A 19,960-nucleotide genomic window follows, 5' to 3' on the forward strand; every position below is an offset into this window, starting at 1 on the left:
AACCCTAACCCTAACCCTAACCCTAACCCTAACCCTAACCCTAACCCTAACCCTAACCCTAACCCTAACCCTAACCCTAACCCTAACCCTAACCCTAACCCTAACCCTAACCCTAACCCTAACCCTAACCCTAACCCTAACCCTAACCCTAACCCTAACCCTAACCCTAACCCTAACCCTAACCCTAACCCTAACCCTAACCCTAACCCTAACCCTAACCCTAACCCCAACCCTAACCCTAACCCTAACCCTAACCCTAACCCTAACCCTAACCCTAACCCTAACCCTAACCCTAACCCTAACCCTAACCCCAACCCTAACCCTAATTCTAACCCTAACCCTAACCCTAACCCTAACCCTAACCCTAACCCTAACCCTAACCCTAACCCTAACCCTAACCCTAACCCTAACCCTAACCCTAACCCTAACCCTAACCCTAACCCTAACCCTAACCCTAACCCTAACCCTAACCCTAACCCTAACCCTAACCCTAACCCTAACCCTAACCCTAACCCTAACCCTAACCCTAACCCTAACCCTAACCCTAACCCTAACCCTAACCCTAACCCTAACCCTAACCCTAACCCTAACCCTAACCCTAACCCTAACCCTAACCCTAACCCTAACCCTAACCCTAACCCTAACCCTAACCCTAACCCTAACCCTAACCCTAACCCTAACCCTAACCCTAACCCTAACCCTAACCCTAACCCTAACCCTAACCCTAACCCTAACCCTAACCCTAACCCTAACCCTAACCCTAACCCTAACCCTAACCCTAACCCTAACCCTAACCCTAACCCTAACCCTAACCCTAACCCTAACCCTAACCCTAACCCTAACCCTAGCCCGAACTAACCCAAACCCTAACCCTAACCCTAACCCTAACCCTAACCCTAACCCTAACCCTAAGTGGATCCTAATCTGAGACTTCGCTGCCGCTCCTGCCTGTGGACTGAGCTGCCGCTCTTGTGCTGTTGTCTGCGATACTGCCGCTGCTGCTACTCTTAACCTGCTGAGCCGTTTTGCTGCTGGCCATCCGGCTTACGAGGGGCTGGTAACACGGCTCGTAATTGGGCAGGCGCAGCAGCGCACTTTTGATTCGTGTTCGTTGTGTGTTTTGTTGCTTTGAATGGGTTCGAAGAGGCTATCCCTTTCTTCAAACCCCATTTTGCTGTGCCGGGTCGTATCCAGGCTAGTTACAAGGCTAGTTTACCAGCGTCGAGCTCGTAGGTCCTACGAGGTCGGATCTACGAGCTCGAGGGCTTGTAACTAGCCCCGTTACCATATGCTCGTAGTTTTGCTGTGTAGAAGCGCAAGATCCGATCCTAACATTTAGGATCGGATCACAGTGTAGCTTTCGGGGGTCGGAGAACCGCCGTAAGAAACGGTCGGCTCCCCAGTGTGGCGGTCGCCCCTCGCCTCTTCGCTTCTGCCGCCGCGTGCGCGCCCAAGGGGTTGCGAGGGGCCAATCCGCGCTAGGGGATTGCAGGTCTGCCATTGCCTCGAATTAGGATCGAATGAAGAGACGAAGCTCGCGCAACTCAGTCAAGCTCCAAAATACACTAGGCTGCCGCCTCACCTCCTGCTGGGCGCTCTTCTACTTCGCTGCCGCTCCCGTGGACTGAGCTGCCGCTCTTGTGCTCGCTTTCGCCGCTCTGGCGGGTTTCGGAGGGGGGGGGGATATGACGGAAAACGGCGGGCGCATTTGGGCACATGACTGGGAGAACTCTGTGGTGGACCCGCTGGGCGAAAGGTTCTCGCAGACCGTTGCTTCCTCACAATGTCGTTGAGCGGAGCGAGTGCGAGCGCGGCGGCCAAGCAGCGGCACCAGGAGCAGCGGCGAGCTGACACGAGCGCGCTCGCTGATGCGGCGAGGGGGCAGAGGCAGATGCCCGAGCTGCCGCCGTACGTGCCAGAATTTGACCTCGCGTTCATGTCTCAGATGCTGGGCGTTGGAGCCGTCCGGTCGGAGCCAGAAGACCCAGCCACTGGCGACGACGAGACGATCATGCAGGAGGCCGCCGTCGACGTTGCCCTCCAGCTTTTGTGTTTTGACGGATGGCGAGGGGCTGCAGGCGCTGCTCGCATCTGATGAACCGAGCGCAGATAGGGTTGCGCTGGAGGGTGCCGACAACGCGCTTGCAAACTCGGGTGCGAGGGTGGATCAGCTTTACGAACTGGTCAGGGCGAGCGAGGGAGGAGCGGCGGTGCGCCGCATGGGCGAGGCGCCGAAGGCGCCCACTATGAAAACGCATTCGGCCGTTGCTGTCGCGTTCCGTGCGTTTAGATCGCGATGTTTTTCGAGGTCAGACGGCAGCGAGCGACTTTTGCCTGCAGCCGTAACTCGGCCTCTGGCCGCCGACAGCGCCTAACTCGGGGTCTGGGGCAGAGCCCCAGCCTGGGGTCTGGGGCTGGCAGCCCCAGCGGGGTGCGGGGCAGAGCCCCGCGCGAAGAAAATTTTGAATTTATAGCACCAAAAACCGACCAAAAAGAGGGCTGTGAGCTGCTGTCCAAGAGCCCCCAGACAAGAGCGCAATATACAAATCTCGTCCGTCAGATCTGTGTTTTTCTCGTTGTTTTGTCGCTCGCTCCGCTCGCCACCTCACGCTCGGCCGTCCCGCCATGGCCAGTACCCCGCGTCTCAGTGAGACGCGTGGTACCATCCAACTCCGGTCGATGGGCTCGAATGCGCTCAGCCTCAGGAGGGACAAAACCACGCGAATTCTGCACGCCTCGCTGCGCCGCTGGCTTGACTGAATCAGGCAGCAGCAGGCTGCTGCTGCTGCCACAGCAGCAGCCTGCTGCGGCCCCATTACGCAAGTTAATGACTAGCAGCACTGCCGGGGGCAACGAGCCGCCAGAGCCGGTGTGCGGCTGTGCACTGCCACCTGCCCGCGGCTACGCACAATGTGCGCTCGCATTGGATGCCCTGCTGATGGACCTGCGTCGCCTAGCTGCACGAGAGCAATGCCGTAGGCGGCGGCCGTAGCATACACTGCGAGCACACTCGGTGCAGCTGCGAGGTGCAGCAAGAGCACGTCGTTCCTGCCTCTGATGCCACTCTCGCGGCTCGTTGTACTGACGTAGCGCGTCACTCGCGCATGCTCTCCAGGAGCTATGGCGGGCGCGTGTGTGGGGCTGTAGCCTGTGTTTGGCCGGTCCTGAACACCGTTTACTATCAGTACCATGCCTGGGCCACAAGAATCGCACACGGGGAGCGGCTCAGGGGCCCAGTAAGCCGCGGAATCGCCAAATGTCACAACCCATGCCACCCAGGGCTGGACCTAGTCTTTCAGTATTCAGACAAGGGGCGGCCCCACACCCCACCTTCCCCACCTCAGAGGCGACGGGCGGGCGCCCAGCCCCGCAGATCCAGAGATTAAAGCGGCCCGCGAGCGAGAAATGACAAGACGTACACTCGCCTCACACGCCAATCTCCCTGCGAATGTCCACTAGCCGAGCGAGCGCGAGCCGCAACCGCTCAGCCGTCCCGTCCGCCTCGATCACCTCCTGGTAGGGCGACCCGCCGTACGCGTTCACGCCCACCGTCTGGTTGCCGATGATTGCCCAGATCGCCCAGCTCAGCCGCTCCGCCCTCCGCCGGGCCGGGTATGCCGCGTCGACGGGCACGTAGCTCAGCTCCTCCTCCCCCTTCGCCCTCAGCCTGTATTCGAGCGAGAGCCGCGCGGCGGACACCCCCAGCCGGAAGCTGTCTGGCCAGCCGGCCTCGGGCGCGGGCGGCATCAGCCCGAGCAGCTGCGACGGGACGGGAACCGGACCTCTCTGCCCCTCGATGTCCCGGAGCAGGCCGTCGAGCTCTGTCCACACTCTTTCCTCGAGCCCCTCGAGCATCTCGGCACCGATATCAGCTGCGGCCTCCTCCCCGCCCGCCGCCACCCGCTCGGCCGCCTCGACGGCACCGTCCAGCAAGCGCAGCGCGGCGCTGCCCTCGTAGAGCGGGCCTCCCGACCCGTCCAGCGACGAGAGGGTGCCTCGAATCGCCTCCTCGACGGCCGGCGCCGCCGCGGCAATCACGGCCGCCGCGGCGCTCACGTTGAGCTGGTTGAGCGGCGCGAGGTGTCCGCCGGCGTCCACCGACACCTTGACCGCCTCGTACGGCAGGTGCGCCTCCAGTTCCGCCGCCGCCGCAGCAGCCACCAAGCGGCGCTTGACTGCACGAGCGGGCGCCGCCACCGCCGCCGTCCCCAGCACTCGCTCACTCGCTAACGCACCCGCCAGGAGCGCCTCGCAGTCGGGCAAGAGCTGCACGTCGCCGCGAGAGTACGGCAGCATCTGCGTCGGCCGCAGCACGACGCCACGCCCCAGGCCCTGCACGACCAGCGTCAGGGTGCTGTCCGCGTTCCGCTGCCCGACCGCCACCCTGCAGAGTGTGCCCATCAGCGAGGCCTTTGAGCCCGGCTCCAGCTCGTAGCCGGGCTCGCCGAGCGACTCTGCACCGCCTGGCATCAGGACGTGCAAGTAGTAGTGCGGACCCGGCTCAGAGAGCAGGCGGTTGAACATGAGCGTGTACTGCGGCTGCCAGACGCTCATCGCGACCTGGTGGCCGGGCAGTAGGCACCAAGAGTACCGACACAACGGAAGATCGAGGAGCAGGCCGAGCTTCTGAGCGGCCACCTTCTCTGCCGCTGCCTCGACCGCCTCCTCGGCAGGGACGTCCTCGGCGTCTGGTGCGTTGAAGCGAGCACGCAAAGAGGCGACCTGCTTGTTCCGCTGCTCGTCGTTGCCGCCAGAGAGGTCGCCGCCGCCGCCTGCTGCAGTGCCGGCCGCACCGCCACCGACCATGCGCGGCGAAGGCGCACGGCCGAGGCGCAGGGCTGTGGCGGCGCCCAGCAAGAGCAGCATGGTCGACCGCTGAGAGCGAGGTGCGAGCCGGCGCGCCGCAAGTGCAGCGAACCGAGCAGCCAACCTGTCGGCGGAAAGCCACTGCAAGAGAAACCGCGGATCGGACTGCCACTGCTGTAAGGGGAACAACTAGAGATCCAACAAAGGGGGACAACTCGCACCGAGACAGGACACCGAGGGCAAAAGAAAACCCACAGGGCTAACACAAGCAGTCTCGGACGCAAGTATCAGCACAAGAATCAGAACGTATTAAAAGCACCTAAAGGAGCAAGGCATACCGGTGTGAACAAGTCTCCACCGACACAACCGAAACCTTACGGCATTGATGTTTTCTTTTTTCAGCGTTCTTTCTGTTTTTGCTATGATTGAAGAGCGGCCTACGGTGGCTTCACGAAGTCACACCGCTCTGCTCTCCGGCGGTTCTGTGCTCCCCCGCGGCTCCGCTCTCGCCGCCAACGCGAACGGGTCCACTCCTCGCCGCAGGCTGGACAGCAGCTCCGCCGAGAGCGTGTCCCAGGACAGGAAGCCTGGCGCGGCGAGCGCAGCGCCACTCTCCGTCGAGTAGGCCTCGTGCCACGCCCGCGAGCGGCGGAGGTCGGCGGCGAGCGCTGCCACCGCGCGCGAGGCTATCTCGAGCGCGAGAGCGGTGTGGCCGTACTTTGCGAGGCCGTAGCACGCGAGCGCATTTGCGTTGAGCCACATGGGCCCCCGCCAGTTTGAGTATGGCACGATGGTGTCCGCGTTCGAGTAGCGCGGGTCCGAGGAGCTCGCCGAGCGCAGCCCGACCGCCGACAGCATGTCGGGGCCGGCGAGGCTGGCAGCGATCGCGTCGGCCTGCGACGCGTTCACCGCGCCCGCCCACAGAGGCAGCGCCATGACGTACGTGCGCGCCTCGATCCACTCGCGGCTGCTCGTGTTCCAGGCGGCGTGGTGGCCGAGGTCCTGCCGCCAGAGCCGCGCGTGCAGCGTCGCGGTCAGGTTGGCGGCGGCCGCGCGGTGAGCCGCTGCTGCGGTGCGGTGCGCGCCGCCCCAGTGCTCGCGAAAGAGGGCGGCGGCCGTGTGCTCACGGATCAGCAGCGCCATCACGTCCGCCGAGCCGAGCGTGAGCGCCTGCGAGTCGCTCCAGCAGTTCGAGCGCGCAGAGGGGCAGCGCGAGAGGACGCCGTTGTCCGCGCCGCTCTCGAGCTGGTCGTGCCACACGCGCAGCCCCGTCGCCGGGTCGCGCCGAGGCGGGCGGTCCCAAAAGGCGAGGAGCGCCGCCATCGCCGGCGCGTGGCGCTCAAAGCGGCCCGGGTCGCCGCCCGGCGCCGCGGAAGCGAGCCAGGCGCCCTGAATCAGGACTGGCTTTGCATGCACGAGCGCGTTGCGGGCGGACGGGTCGGAGGAGCAGACGGTCGGCAGACTTGCGGTGAGGCAGCCCGTGACGCTGCCGGTGCTCCGGTTGACGGCGGCGAAGAAGTTGGCCATCGATCCCTCCAGGTACGGGCGCGAGCCGTGCGCGAGCGTCGCCACGCCAAGGAACACGGCATCCCAGTCCCACAACTGCGAATACGGGCCAGAGGGAACGAGGTACGGGAAGCGGAGTTCACCCGACGGTTCGCGCCACGTCTCGTGGGCGCGTGCGGCCGTGTGTGCAGCGCAGAGCTCCGCGTCGTCCGTCAGGTTGAACCGGGCGATGTCCCTCCCGCGGAGGACTGTGCCGTGCGCGCCCGTGGACCCGACAGCGACGACGTCCGCCCGGAAGGTCGCGCCGGGCTCGTACGCGAGCTGCGCCACCGCGGAAGCCACCGAGGACTCGTCCGACGCCCATCCCACACTCACGTGCGCGCGGAACTGATCGAAGACGTTTGGGCTACCGAACCGGCGGACGTCGGCAATCTTTTCGGAGCGCGCCGGCTCGGGCAGCGCATAGACCCACTCCGGCACGCTCTGGTTGGGCGCGGCGAGGCGGTGCGTCGCGTTGACCACGGCGTCCGAGGCGACGCGCGCGCAGGGTGCGCTGACGTTGAGCATCGCGAATTTTCCCGCGGCGTAGGCTCGGCCGAGCGTGACGCGGCAGCGCTGAGTCGCCAGCTGCACGACGGCGGAGCGGAGGGCGCTGACCAGCGCGTCGCTGCGACACTGCCACTCGGTAAGGTATAGAGTGATGTGTGGAGTATGCTTGGTCCCAAAGTCGATCTCGTTGTTCAGCAGCCGCAGCTTCTGATTGACCGCGAGCGCCGCGGCCTTGGCGGCGCCGAGCAGAGGCAGGTGCACGTCCGCTGTGAAGGGAGCGCAGAGGCCGAGCGATAGCGCCGCGAGGAGCGCCATATGCGCTTGCACAGACTAGCTTGCACAGCTGTGGCGCGCAGAACGAATTTGGAGAGGGGACGCGCCCGCAGGGAAGGTAGTGCTCCGACTCGAGCGCTGCCGTACGCCCCCCCCTCGGAGACCGGTGTTACCAGGTACCCCATGTATCGGAGTTATGGCACACTTAAGAGCTGTGAACGTGAAGAGAGTGGTACCAGAACTGCGGGTCGTTGCGGCACGCATGGGGGGCCTCCCGGACGTATGATCCTAGCCCAATACGTCCCACGGAGCACATTTCGATTTTTGACAGAATTAAATGCACTGCCCCCGCACGGTACTAATAGTCGTAGTTTTGGCACCGCTGCCCTTCACCGCACCACACCGCCGCTTGACAGCCCGGGATTAGCCTAGCAGCGAGTGGGCATCGCCTGCCGGTCGGCTGGGCACGAGCCAAGCACTTGGGCGGCCGTCAGGTGCTTGGCGGGTGCGGCTGGGAGCGGCTTTGGAATCAGGACCCCTCAGAATGGGGTCTACGAAGAGGGGGTGGCTTTGGTTGGTCACGATCGGGACGGATGACACGTCTGATGCAGACATGCGGTCACCTCGATTCCTGTTTGTTGAATGCTGATCCCCTCTTCAATGCCAGTGCAGGAGTGATAACCCATCGAGGTGGGAGCCGCCTGCGGCATACTGAATCCTCCACCAGTGGCGCAAGCCCGCTCGTCCCGACGCTCGAGCGACCGACCGGGTGTTCGGCAGGCGGTCCGAACACGGTCGGAAAAAAAGGTCTGACGAGAACATGATCCGACCGCGTTCGACCACGTGTTCGAGTCCTACTCCGACCCTGTTCCGACCGTGATCCGACTGTTTTCCCCCGTAACTTTCTTTCGAGTGCTGTCGGTCCGTGATCTTTTTTCTTGCGCTGCGACACAATGCTCGCAAAGGTGGTCGGCGGCGGTTTTTGGCCTCGCGCCGCGCGTTTGCCCACGCGTGCGCTCGCCGGCGCGCCCGGCGCGCTGCCGCACGCGTCGCGGCTACCGGTGCCCTCGCTGCTCCCGGCGGCCGCCGGCGCCCTCTTGCGGCAGCCCGCGCGCGGGCTTCTCTGCCTCAACACCCGGCTTGGGCGGGGGCGGGCGCACCGGTGGGCGATGCTGCGGAACCTCGTCAAGTCCCTCATCGAGCACGAGCGGATCAAGACGACGCACGCGCGCGCGCGCGAGCTGCGGCGAGTCGCCGATCGCGTGATCAACTTTGGCAAGCAGGGCACGGCGCACGCGCGGGTGCAGGCGGGCAAGTATGTCTCCACCCGGCCGGAGCTGGTCAAGCTCTTCACGATCCTCGCGGAGCGATACAAGGACCGGCCCGGCGGCTACACGCGCGTGCTCAAGACGTACCCCCGCATCGGCGACTCCTCGCCGATGTCCTTTGTGGAGCTCGTGGACAGGCCCCTGCACACGCTGCGGACTCCTCCCACGCTGGCCGAGCAGCCGCAGTCGGCGTACCCCGGCCGAGGCGGGCGCAAATGGCGCGCGCACAAGCGCGACATGCGCAGCGAGTGGCACAAGCAGGGGACACCGCGCAACACAGTCGACGCGCGTCGATATGGCTACGAGCCCGGCGCCGACCCGTCTTGACGCAATTAGTCTGATAGATCATAACCATGTCGGCCTTGCAAGCCAGGACGTGTGCTATTGCTCCCACCCCCGCTTCTGTCTTTTCCTCTTGTGCATTCGCTCATTCGCTTGCGAAAATATTGAGATCAGGCCGCGCCGCTCAACGTGTGTCAACCCCGAGGTCAACCCCGCCCCCCCTCGCCCCTGCGCGCCCCGCGCAGGCGCACAGTCCAGTGAGCCGGAACGCGCTCACGAAAGACGAGCGCCTCACCTCCTCCCCGCCTAGCTCCGACTGCCTCCAGAGAGAGAGCGCACACACGCAGAAAGCCGAGCCCTTGGAGTTGGACCGAGAGGCGACGGGGGCCTGCGTGTGGCGTGCGCGACCGCAGGGGGCACTCACTCTCGCTCCGCTCTCTCTCTGGTGGACTGGTGCAATCGCATGGGAGACAAGACGCGTACAGACCACGGTACCTACGTATTATTGCTCCTCCACCTTCCTCTCCACTTACCGTGGATCATGCACCCGCAATATACACACATGCACGGCCACCGCCGGCACATGCTGGCGATACCGCTCGATCTTGAGCGACGTGGGGTCGCCCGCGGCGCAGAGCTCGCGCCGGCCATCGGGAAGCCTTCCCAGCCGCTCGACTCGCAGCCTGAGGCCCGTGGAGACGTGCTCCAGAAGGAGCGGGTCGCCGAGCTGCACGCGCTGCCCCTCTGCGTGGATGCGGAGCCGTGGCGTGATGCGAAGCCACGCGGCCTCGCCCGGCTCCGCCTCGAGCGTCACGCGGCGCGCATCCTTGGAGACGTGTGCCGAGCGCCGCGTGACGGCCAGCAGCGCGCCGCTGTACGCATTGCGCAGCTGGATGACCTGCCCGTACCTCACCTCGCGGCCGGCAGTCCGCTCGAAGGCGGCGGCATTCGCCTCGCGCTCCCTCTCTCGGTCTTCGAAGAGGCGTCTGTGCGCAGGGTCGGCGGCCAGCTCGAGCGCCGACCGGCCGACCGACTCGACCAGCGCCCGGATCTGCTTGGCAGCAGCGTAGTTGTGCTGCTGGCGCACCTCAAAGACGCATTCGCTCGCAAAGCGCGCAGAGGGCGCGGCGCCCTCGCAAGCGCCCATCTGCTCACTCCCCGGGCCGGCGACGCCGAGCAGCGCGCCTTCGCCCTCGCCCTCGCTGAGGTAGATGCGGTCGCCGACGTGCAGCGTGGCCATCGGCCCGCGTTGCCAATTTTTTCGATCTGGCAGTCCACACTGGAACCATCGGCGGGCGGATGGGGACGTTGGCCCGCTGATTTCTGTGTTTATTAGTGCCACGCGCCAGTCCCGTGCCTTGGCAAGGCAAGACACAGGTAGTGTTGTGCGACGAGAAAAATGTGGCGTACGCAAAAGAAGAAAAACGCTGAAAATTCTTTTGCGCGGCGGCGGCCTCGCGCGCCCTCGAACCGCTTTTGGCTCCCGCTGGGCAAAGCGAGGCACCCATGTCTGCTCCGCCGCCGCCGCTGCCTCCGCTCGCGCCGCCCTCCTCCTCGGCCAGCGTCGCGCCGGCGCTCAAGGCGGCCAACTACCTCCTGCTGTTCGTCCTGATCCTGTGCCTGACTTCGGCGATCGACCTGGACGTGCTGCGCAGGGACTGGCGCCGGATCCCGCGAGGCGTGCTGTGCGCGATGCTCTGCCAGTTTGTCCTCCTCCCGCTGCTCGGCTTCTGCTCGGTGCTGGCCTTCCGTTTGAGGCTCGAGACGGTGGAGGGGACCATGCTGCTCGTCATCACCTCCTCGCCGGGGGGCTCGTACAGCAACTGGTGGTGCAGCCTCTTCAACGCCGACCTGCCGCTCTCCATCGCCTCGACCGCCGCCTCGACCCTGGCGGCCGCCGCCGTGCTGCCGCTCAACCTCGCAATCTACCTCTCCTTGACCTACGGTGGCTCGCTGCTGGGCGAGCTGCCGTGGGCGCAGCTCCTCACCTCGGTCGCCATAATCGTGAGCGGCGTCTGCGCCGGCCTGCTCGCCTCGCTCTGGATCTCGCGCAAGCGGCGCGAGCGCGCCCCAAAGCTGCGCGAGCGGCTCAGCCTGCTCGGCAACGCGTGCGGGCTCGCGCTCATCGTCATCGGCGTCAGCTTCTCCTCGTCGAGCAGCGCGCCGCCCTGGAGCCGGCCCGGCGCCGTCTACGCCTCCCTCGCGCTGCCCGCCCTCCTCGCCGTGCCCCTCTCCGCCGCCGTCGCCTCCCTCCCCGCGGCGGGGCTGGTGCCGCCCGAGCGAGTCGCCGTCGTCGTCGAGTGCCTCTTCCAAAACATCGGCGCCGAGCCGCCCAGCCCTCCCCCCAACCGCCCCGCCCACCATTTGCCAACCCCCCCCACCACCCCACCACCCCCCCCCACCCCCCTCCGGCGGCTCTCGCCTCGGCCCAGCCCCCCGCCGGCTCTCGGCTTCACAGGCGTCGCATCCGCCCTCGCCATCTCCGCCTACCGTGAGCCAGAGGCGGGCCGCGCCGCAGCGATGCCGGCGCGCGGCCTCCCGCAACCCGCACCCCTGCCCGCCCCTCGGCCGCCCCCGACTGTTCCGCGCGGCGGCAGGTGATCTACGGCTTCATGCAGTCGATGATCGTCCTCCCCGTCCTGCTCGTCTCGTGGAAGGCGGGCTGGACGCACGCGCCCCCCTCGGCGCCCCTGCTCCGCGTCCTCCTCGAGTCGTGGCAGCCAACCTACCTCGACATGCAGCAGGAGCAGCAGCAGCAGCAGACCGACAGCAAGCCACAGACCGCCACCGAACTGTCGTCCACCGGCAGCGTCGGCGCCGTCTCGCCGGCGCAGGCAGCCGGGGCAGCTTGCGGTGCCAGCGGCCAAAGAGGCACCGACACCGACGAGGGCGGCGCCGGGAGCAGCCCGGCTTGCGAGCCGGATCTGCGGCCCGGCGGCTTGCGGTGAGGAGCTCAGAGAGATGGTGGGGGTGGACGCCTGCATATGTGAGTTGCGAGTCGATGCACGTGTGGAGAGAGAGGAAGGCGATACAGGAGAGCCCGTGGGGGAGCCATGTGGGGACATGCACATTGCGCTTATTTGTACGTGCGCGCGCTGAGTACTCGAGGGATTCCTCTCTTTACTAGAATTGTGGTAGGGGCGAGCTCTTGCGTGTTAGAGACTAGAGGAGTAGTTCGCGGCTCTTCGGGAGGGTGCACTTCGGGATCACTTGGAGACTCTCCACCACCTATACCCCCATGCACGATGCAGCACCACCCTCTCGGTTCCCAGACCATCGCCCATCTCGCGGCGCCCGGCGGCCCACAGCGCCACAGGGTGCACGTGAGGGGGATCTATCTTCTATGCGCTAGCAGTCGCGGCCACCCTTGGTCGCCGCCTCTTCTTCTTCGCAGTAAACGAGGGATAATAAATAAATAGAGCAGTCATCTCCACAGGAGCGAGATGGGGGCAACGCACGAACACAGAGGCACAGTGCGCACCCCGCCCCGCTCACAGGGCGTGCATCACAGGCGTGGACTATGCGACTCCAAACGAGGGATGTAAGGAGGACAACCCCCAGCGAGCCCCCTCCAACCCACCCGCGCTAGGTCGCGGGTTTGACGCATGGGGTCACTCCCGCGAAACTCTCGTGAACTAGCCGGGGCAGTCGGAGAAGGGGCAACTCACGGTCGGCCGCCAGAAAACACGCCTGCGTGGATCGCGTCACACCAATCCTCGCTACCCAACGCGGCCAAAGGATATCCACCTAGTCCTACCGGTAGAAAGAAAGAAAGAAAGAAAACAGACAACCCAAGGGAGGGATGGGAGGACGGCACCGGTAGAGAACCAGGAGACACTTTGGGCGCGATTTCTTCCGATCGCCCAAGCCCGCCTCGCTGCTTTTCAGCAGCCATCTCTCCCAGCCGCTCGACGGCATGAGGCGCCTCCTCTGTGCGGCGGCATCGCTTCTCCTGCCCGCCCTGGTATTCCTCGGCTCCGCAATGTCGAGGCTGGGCGACGGCTCGCACGCAGCTGCAAGCGGCCGCTCGGTGCACGAGCACGCGACTGTGCGCTTTGGTGGCAGCTTTGAGGGCTCTCCACGCAGCACCGAGCAGCTGGCGCCGCCTCGAGCTGCGCCCTCGGCCGCACCGCCGGTGCGCGCAGGAGCGCCGGCCGCCAGCGCCACCAACGCCAACTTTCTCAAGCCAGGCGGCGGCTCGAAGCTGCTGTTCAACGAGGCGGCGCGGCAGCAGCTGGCGCCGTATGCAGGTGCCGCCGGCACCACCGTCCACTTCACGTTCGGCTCCTCCGTCATGGTCGACTTTGTGCAGAACTGGCTCCACTTTGCGCGCCGAGCCGCGCTCAAGCCGCTGCTCGTGGGCGCCGCGGACGCGGCTCTCCTCAGCTTTTGCAACAACAAGTCGGTGCCGGCCGCCGCCATCTCCCCCGACCTGGACGTCTGGACATACGAGCGGAAGCCCGCGCAGGAGGGCGTGTACCAGATCAAGACGCAGTGGGCTTACTTTCGCCACCACGACTCGGACTTTCTCGAGATGGGCCTCGTCAAGGTTGCCTTCTTGTGGGAGCTGCTGGTCGCTGGCCTGAACGTGCTCATCTCCGACTTGGACGTCGTGTGGCTCAACGGGCACTGGGCGCGCTGGATGGCCTACGGCGGCGCCGAGCCTCCTCTTCCCGAGGCGTCGCTGCTGGCCGCCGCAGACATCCTCGTCTCGACCGACGAGCTCAACGCCGAGGCGGACCTGGCGGGCCGGCGGCCGAGCCACGGCTCCGACCTCAACACGGGCGTCGTCTTCCTTCGCTGCACGCAGGGCTCAAAGGCGATGGTGCAGGCGTGGCGGCAGGCGATGCTGGGCAGGAAGGGAGACAAGCACCTCAATGAGAATGTCAACGACCAGTCGCTCTTCCAAGGCGTCGTCCGTGGCGCGGAGCTGCGCGGCGGCGAGCTCGACGAGCTGCTGCGGCGCAGCGGTGCCGTGGACAGGCTTGGGCTCGCCGAGGCGACGTCGACGCGAAGAGTCTACCGCGCGCTGGGGGGGCCGCCGTGCTTGCCGCAGGAGCGCTGCGCGCCCTCCTCCTTCACCTTTGGCACGCTGCCGATGCGTCCCTTCAGCGGTGGCCACACCTGGTTCAACCAGAACGTGCAGGACATGGCCGGGCACGAGCAGCCTCGCAACGAGCCCATCACCGTCCACTTCACCTTCCAGTTCGGCGACACCGGCACCTACCCGCACGGCAAGCGGCAGCGAGCGCGCGAGGCCGCGCTCTGGGCCGTCGACCCGCCTGAGTACTTCACGGAGGGGGTCTTTGTCGCCCTCGACGGCCCAACCTACTCGGAGGCGGAGCAGGCGGCCGTCTACGCTCGCTTCCCGTCGTGGTCGCCGCAGAGGCACATGCACATGGACGCGCCGCAGAGGCAGGCCGTGCGCGACCTGCTCGGACTCGCCACCGCCGTCGGCGGCATCCCCGTGCTCCCCTCTCTGTGGTGCCACTGCGACCGGTATTGGGGCTTCTTGAAGAACTGCCGCTTCCCGATGGTGCCGAACATGAATTTGCCTTTCAACTGCCCCCAGGACGCGCTCTACGACCCGACTCGGTGGGCGGCCAAGGGAGTGCGCTGGTGCGCTCGAGCCCGCCCCGGGCCTCGCGGCAGAGGCACTCTCTCACACGAAAACACAACCCCGGGCCCGAAATCGCACAGAGACAGTCACGCAACACGGGGTCCCAGGGAAGGCGAGCAAAACACTCTCTCACCCACCACGCCGAGCGAACAGGCGCGAGCACACCTTCCTCGACAACCCCAACGTGCCTGCCCTCTTGCGAACGCAAACCGTCACCGTCACGGTCGCGGCGCCCGGCGAGGTGCCGGCGGCGGCCGCCCCCGACCAAATCTCGCTGGCGTACGGCACGCCGATGAGCGAGGTAATGGCGGCGGTGAGACAGGCGCGGCCCGGCGTTCGCGTCATTCGAATCGCCAACCACCACTTGCGCCGCCTCTGCCGCTGGCTAGGCTCGTCGCAGGCCAACGCGAACTTCAACAAGCTGGCGCGGTACATCTTGACGGAGAGCTCGAGATACTGTCCGCAGGAGGATATGGGCGGCTATGGCGGTGGCAGCTTCGATTGGCAAAATCCGTTCGTCGCGTATAACTGCACGTGGGGGTTTCACTATCCTTCGCCCTTCCCGGAAGGCAAGGCCGCATGTAGCGCGACGGGCGAGCAGCGTGAGCGCTCCTCCTCGGCCGGTGGTCTGCTCTCGTCGCTATTGCCGCCGGTGAACGCCGCCGGTGAGCCGCTGGCGGGTGCCGACGGCGTCAATGTCGCGGAGCGTCCCAACTCGACCACGTGCCCGCGCATCATGCTGTGCGACTACAACATCCTCCCAGACGGCTCGATGACGAAGCCCATCCGATGGTGCAACATTGAGGGGTACAACGGCATGAAGCAGGACCACCTGCCTGCCACGCGCGCGATGCTCGCCAAGATGCCAGATGGCCGCTGCCCTTACCCTCCCGGCGACATCCCCGGCATGCCAGGCTTCGACCGGAGAGGTCACTACATAGGTGCCTAATAGCAATCATGAAGTACATGTATGTCAAGAGAGGAGAGGAGAGGTGTGTAGGTATTATAGGTTTATTTAAAGTTACGCAAAATTCCGACACGACACAGGTTTGGCAAGATCCAAGAAAAGGTTGCAGCCTGAGAATACACAAACATTTTGTTCTCCCGCGCTCGATCGATCGCTCTTCGCTGCAAGAGCGTCCGCGAAGCGCGCAGCTAGAGCCCGGGGGGTGGGCGTCGCGCGTCGCGTGGAGAAGTACGTACTTTTAGCTAAGGGGGGAAAGGGAAGAGGGGGTATTCTCTAGGCCCCTAAACGCCCTACCCCGAAGTACACTACGACGCTCACGCATGAAGTCATTAGGGACGGTCGGGTCGGTCCGTGCGCAGCGCAGTTATGAGCTCGGCCGATTTCAGGTCGCTCTCGCAGTACAATGAGCCTCTGATCCGATCGCCATCGATCTATTCGTCGATCGGCTCTGGCATCTACCTCCCTCAGGGCACGCCCTTGCACGGCGGCGTCTTCGTTCTTGCAAACACCATCCTTGGCGCGGGAATGCTTGGGCTGCCTTTCGCGTTTGCTGCGTGTGGCTACCTCATGGGCACGCTCATGCTCACCGGCTTCGGAGCGTGTGCGACCGGGGCACTCGTGATGCTGTCCGAGGCGGCCGACCACGTCGGTCGGCCAGCCTCGTTCAACTCGGTCGCAGAGCTTGCCATCCCTGGCGCTGGCATCGCGTTTGATGCTGCAATCGCAATCAAATGCTTCGGCGTCGCCACGTCGTACCTCATTGTAGTGGGCGACTCGATACCAAAAGCCGCCGTTCATCTTGGTGCGAGCGGCATCCTCCTGGAGCGCCGTTTCTGGACGTTGGCCGCCCTGGCGGTCGCCGCGCCACTAGCCTACATGCCTAGGATCACGGTGAGGGCTACCTGAGAGGAGGTCCACCACGGACGAGATTGAGTGAGCCTGTGTGACCGTAGGCGCTACGTCACGTGTCGGCGGTGGCGCTGGCCTGCGTGGGTCTGATCACCGTGATGATCGTCGTCTTTGCCTTCTCCCCGAGTTCTGACTTTGACCCCTATTCCGAGTGCGAGAGCATCGAGCAGTGCAAGGGGCCAACGGCACTGGTCACGAACCCGAGCCAGACCCTGCATGCGCTGCCACTGTTTGTTTTCTCGTACACGTGCCACCAGAACATCTTCTCCATCACGAACGAGCTGAGCGATCCAACCCCGCAGCGCAACATCAAGGTCTGCGTCCTGGCGGTTGGCGCAGCGTTGGCGGTCTACATCATCCTTGGCGCGTCGGGCTACTCGACCTTTGGCGGCCTCGTGGACCACGACATCCTCGCATCGTACCCTTCGGACAACGGCATTGTTGCCGTCGCCCGTCTAGCGATCTCGCTCGTGGTGTCGTGCTGCTACCCCCTGCAAGCCCACCCGTCGAGGGCGTGCACCACGTCGATCGTCAGGGCGTGCGGCGGCGAGGACATCGACGACTTCGTCCTGCACATGGCAATCACAACGGTGTTTGTGCTCGCCTCGGGCTCAATCGCCCTCGTCGTGACGGACCTCGGGCTCATCCTCTCAGTGGTGGGTGCCACCGGGTCCACCACCGTCTCCTACATCCTTCCCGGAGCGTGCTACTTCATCCTCTTCCCCGAGCGACCATCGCGCTGGCTCGGCTTTCTCCTTGCGTGCACTGGGCTAATCATCATGCCCCTTTCCCTGTGTCTCATCTTCTGGAAGTAAGGGGTGCGTCGTCTCGGAAACTGAATAATATCGTGTTGATACAGTGTGTGTGCGCGCGCTGCCGGCGTTAACGCCGCTCCAGAGAGTGGTCCCTCCCGCAGCGCTCCTCTGAAGACTTGGACCATGGCCTGGCCCTGGAGAGACCTATGCTCTGGAGTCATCTCGCTCTTGATGTCCGAGCCTGTAGTGTGGCTGTGCACACGAGAGATGGAGCTGAGAATGAGGGGCTAGGCGTCCGAGCGATATTGTTTTTCACGGCTGCGCTCGTTCGTCTCGCTGCACAAAACGAACTCTACGTCACAAAATATGCACGCCCGCAAACCTGCCGCTGCGGGCCCACATATGTCAGTATGCGATAGGGTCGATTCCGCGTGGTACGGGACCCCTCGATCGTCTCGCCCTCCCTCGCTGGTGTGTTCACCAGGGGGGGGGTCATAACAAAGTTTGTATCAACTCTCCGGTGTTTCTCTCTCTCTCTTCACTTTTGACGCTCCTCTCACTCGCGTGTCTCGTGTCCCGTCCCCCGCGGTGTGCACACACACCTCCATCGTCAGTTCAAACAAGCCGGCGTGGGGAGGTGTTGTGGTTGGGATGGGTAGCGCCTGTGGAACAGCCGCTCCGCAGCGGCGACTCGCTCGGCGCACCTCGTTCGATCGCGGGCCCCGTCCCAGAAGGAGGTGCCGACTCCACGATCGGTGGCCGGGTCGTACTCTCGGCCCCCGCTGCGCTGCAATGCTCGGTAGTCTCCGATGCCCGCGAGCTCATCCAGAGTGATGTGGCCGACCAGCTTCAGCTCCCAAGTGCAAGTGGGAGAGCCGTCGGGCGCTCGGCAGCGCCCACCGGGCTCCGCCGCGCGGCACGCCTCGGTCTCGTCGCGGAACTCTCTCGAAGGGCAGGGCCCCGGGACCGAGTACCAGACCGCGCCCTCGTAGGCGTGGATGCTCCCTGCCCCCTGCGTCTGGCAGCCGACAAAGTAGCCAGAGCTGGCCCAGCGCGAGGCGCACGCGGGGACGGTGCAGCGACCGCTGTCGAAGGCGGCGAAGACGTGCTGCTTGGCGAAGCAAGTCGGGCCGGGGTTGCGCACGAGCACAGAGAAGCGAAGGATGCGGTCGATCGACCAGAGCCTGTTGCCCGGGTGGTTCATCGGCACGATCTCAGTATGGAGGTACTTGAGCACGCCCGGAAGGGTCCCCAGGTTCATCGAGCCCCACTCGAAGGTGACGCGACTTTGGGCGCGATACATGTAGAAATGGCACGCGCCCTCGTTCATCACGGAGGGGTCGAAGCGCCAGCTTACTTGGCCGAAGACTAGTTCAGGCGGTGGAGGTGATGGGTGAGGCGGTGGCGGCGGCGGCGGCGGCGGCGGCGGCGGTCGTTGCGGCGGAGGGGACGAGGGCGAAGGCGGCGGGGCGGGCGCCGGCGGCGGTGCCGGTGGAGCAGGCGGCGCAAGCGGCGAGGGTGAAAAGGGAGGCGTTGGAGGCGGCGGCGGCGCAGCCGGCGGCCCTGGCGGGCGGTGCGGCGGCAGCGGCGGCGGCAGCGGCGGGAGCAGCGCGTGCCACACGCGATCTGCGAGCGGAAGGGTCGGGTTCAGCCAGCTCGAGGCGGTGGCCGCCATCGCGCCGGCGGCCAGCAGCAGAACGGGCAGCAGGGATAGCGTGAGACAGCAGATCCAGGAGCGGCCAGATCCGTGCGTCATCAGCCGGAGGTCGCCTTCCTGCTCCTGGTCCTCGCTTACTACGGCCCTCGTCGCCCGGCTCTCGCCCCGGCTCGCGCGCTTCCTCCTGCCTCCAGCGCTGCTTGCCGCCGCCCTCGCCTCGAGGTCGGGCTCCTTCATGCGCGGAGCTGCTCGGGTGCTCGCTGCCTTTGACCGGGTCCTGTCCCTCCGCTTCGTGCGAGACGAGGGAGTCACGACGGCGATGGATGTGCACAAGTCGTCGAAGTCGTCAAAGTCGAGGCTCCTCGTACCGACCACGCCAACAGCGGTTGCCATTTAGCCGAGAGGCTGAGCAACTCAGCGGTCAACGACACGCGCGCTCTCCACGGCGTCTTTTGAACGAGAAAAATTGGAGCCGCTTTTGTCTTTCTTTCTTTCTTTCGTGACCTTGGTTCCCCTCTAGAGAAAACCAGAGCGCAACAGGCCAACAGCACCCGCGACCCCGGGTCCCGCGGCACGTCTTCACCAGGTCTTCACGTTAGACTCTATTGCTTTTGGCAACCAACCCAACAACAAATGCCTCTAGACGAGTATACAGCTTGTGAGCTTGATTGAGCACACGTGCGATGAGCACTGGATAGGGTCGATTCCGCATGATACGGGACCCCTCGATCGTCTCGCCCTCCCTCACTGGTGTGTTGATTGGGGGGGGCGGGGGGGGGGGCATAACAAACACGGTACAGGGTCGAGGTGCACGCTGCCGAAGCAGTGTCGTCCCCCCTCTCCTCGACGGTGATGGCGGTGTGACCGATCGAGCTACAAGAGGAGCTTGTTCAGCAGGATCCGGGCCGTCGGATGTGTAATGTGTGCATGATTCTTGATTGTGGAAAAAGAAGTAGGCAAACTCTGAAAGGCGAAACCGAGGAAATCGGCAAAATGCCGGGGGTTTTCCAGGTATATTCCAAAATACGTGCGTATCTGTTGATGATCGAGACTCCTCTCGAGAGGACGCACAAACACGCTCTCACCCGGCGTGCGCGAGGATGCTAAGCGTCCCAGTCCTCGTCGGACGACTCGTCCGAGTCGCCAGCGAGCGCCGCGCGCCGCGCGAGGATCGCGGCAACCTACTCGCGCCCCACGCGGTGAGGGACCCGGGCGGGAGAGGCTGAGAGGTGGGGCGGTGGCGGCGCGGGCGGGGACGCACCGACACGCCCCCAAAGCCAACGCCCGCCGCCGCGGCCGCCGCCGGGG

The 19,960-nt window shown here is 65.0% G+C and overlaps 8 protein-coding genes across 8 annotated transcripts; 4 read left to right on the plus strand and 4 right to left on the minus strand.

Moving 5' to 3' along the window:
* Positions 1-2,173: 2,173 nt before the first annotated feature.
* Positions 2,174-3,270, minus strand: EMIHUDRAFT_225473 (hypothetical protein; the record flags this gene model as incomplete). The annotated part of the gene is made up of 4 exons (XM_005789711.1): positions 2,174-2,371; positions 2,605-2,801; positions 2,945-3,193; positions 3,264-3,270. The coding sequence occupies 4 exons, from the start codon at positions 3,268-3,270 to the stop codon at positions 2,174-2,176; spliced, it is 651 nt and encodes a 216-aa protein (XP_005789768.1).
* A 3,285-nt stretch (positions 3,271-6,555) lies between these two features.
* EMIHUDRAFT_70509 (hypothetical protein) lies at positions 6,556-7,176 on the minus strand (the record flags this gene model as incomplete). The annotated part of the gene is made up of 1 exon (XM_005789712.1): positions 6,556-7,176. A coding segment is annotated over one exon (621 nt), but the record flags the coding sequence as incomplete, so codon positions are not given.
* A 1,094-nt stretch (positions 7,177-8,270) lies between these two features.
* On the plus strand, positions 8,271-8,648 carry EMIHUDRAFT_58276 (mitochondrial ribosomal protein L17; the record flags this gene model as incomplete). Its single annotated transcript, XM_005789713.1, has 1 exon — positions 8,271-8,648. A coding segment is annotated over one exon (378 nt), but the record flags the coding sequence as incomplete, so codon positions are not given.
* A 625-nt stretch (positions 8,649-9,273) lies between these two features.
* EMIHUDRAFT_225477 (hypothetical protein) lies at positions 9,274-9,984 on the minus strand (the record flags this gene model as incomplete). The annotated part of the gene is made up of 1 exon (XM_005789714.1): positions 9,274-9,984. The coding sequence occupies one exon, from the start codon at positions 9,982-9,984 to the stop codon at positions 9,274-9,276; it is 711 nt and encodes a 236-aa protein (XP_005789771.1).
* A 266-nt stretch (positions 9,985-10,250) lies between these two features.
* Positions 10,251-11,692, plus strand: EMIHUDRAFT_109805 (hypothetical protein; the record flags this gene model as incomplete). Its single annotated transcript, XM_005789715.1, has 2 exons — positions 10,251-11,012; positions 11,342-11,692. 2 exons carry the CDS (start codon positions 10,251-10,253, stop codon positions 11,690-11,692), a joined length of 1,113 nt encoding a protein of 370 aa, XP_005789772.1.
* Positions 11,693-12,726: 1,034 nt separating this feature from the next.
* On the plus strand, positions 12,727-15,313 carry EMIHUDRAFT_225479 (hypothetical protein; the record flags this gene model as incomplete). Its single annotated transcript, XM_005789716.1, has 3 exons — positions 12,727-14,363; positions 14,518-14,548; positions 14,687-15,313. The coding sequence occupies 3 exons, from the start codon at positions 12,727-12,729 to the stop codon at positions 15,311-15,313; spliced, it is 2,295 nt and encodes a 764-aa protein (XP_005789773.1).
* Positions 15,314-15,697: 384 nt separating this feature from the next.
* ACPT12 (aromatic amino acid permease) lies at positions 15,698-17,055 on the plus strand (the record flags this gene model as incomplete). Its single annotated transcript, XM_005789717.1, has 2 exons — positions 15,698-16,222; positions 16,285-17,055. The coding sequence occupies 2 exons, from the start codon at positions 15,698-15,700 to the stop codon at positions 17,053-17,055; spliced, it is 1,296 nt and encodes a 431-aa protein (XP_005789774.1).
* A 550-nt stretch (positions 17,056-17,605) lies between these two features.
* On the minus strand, positions 17,606-19,045 carry EMIHUDRAFT_225481 (hypothetical protein; the record flags this gene model as incomplete). Its single annotated transcript, XM_005789718.1, has 2 exons — positions 17,606-18,316; positions 18,617-19,045. 2 exons carry the CDS (start codon positions 19,043-19,045, stop codon positions 17,606-17,608), a joined length of 1,140 nt encoding a protein of 379 aa, XP_005789775.1.
* Between the last annotated feature and the right edge of the window lie 915 nt (positions 19,046-19,960).

The sequence above is a fragment of the Emiliania huxleyi genome, assembly GCF_000372725.1.
Source record: "Emiliania huxleyi CCMP1516 chromosome Unknown EMIHUscaffold_125, whole genome shotgun sequence".
NCBI lineage: Eukaryota > Haptophyta > Isochrysidales > Noelaerhabdaceae > Emiliania > Emiliania huxleyi.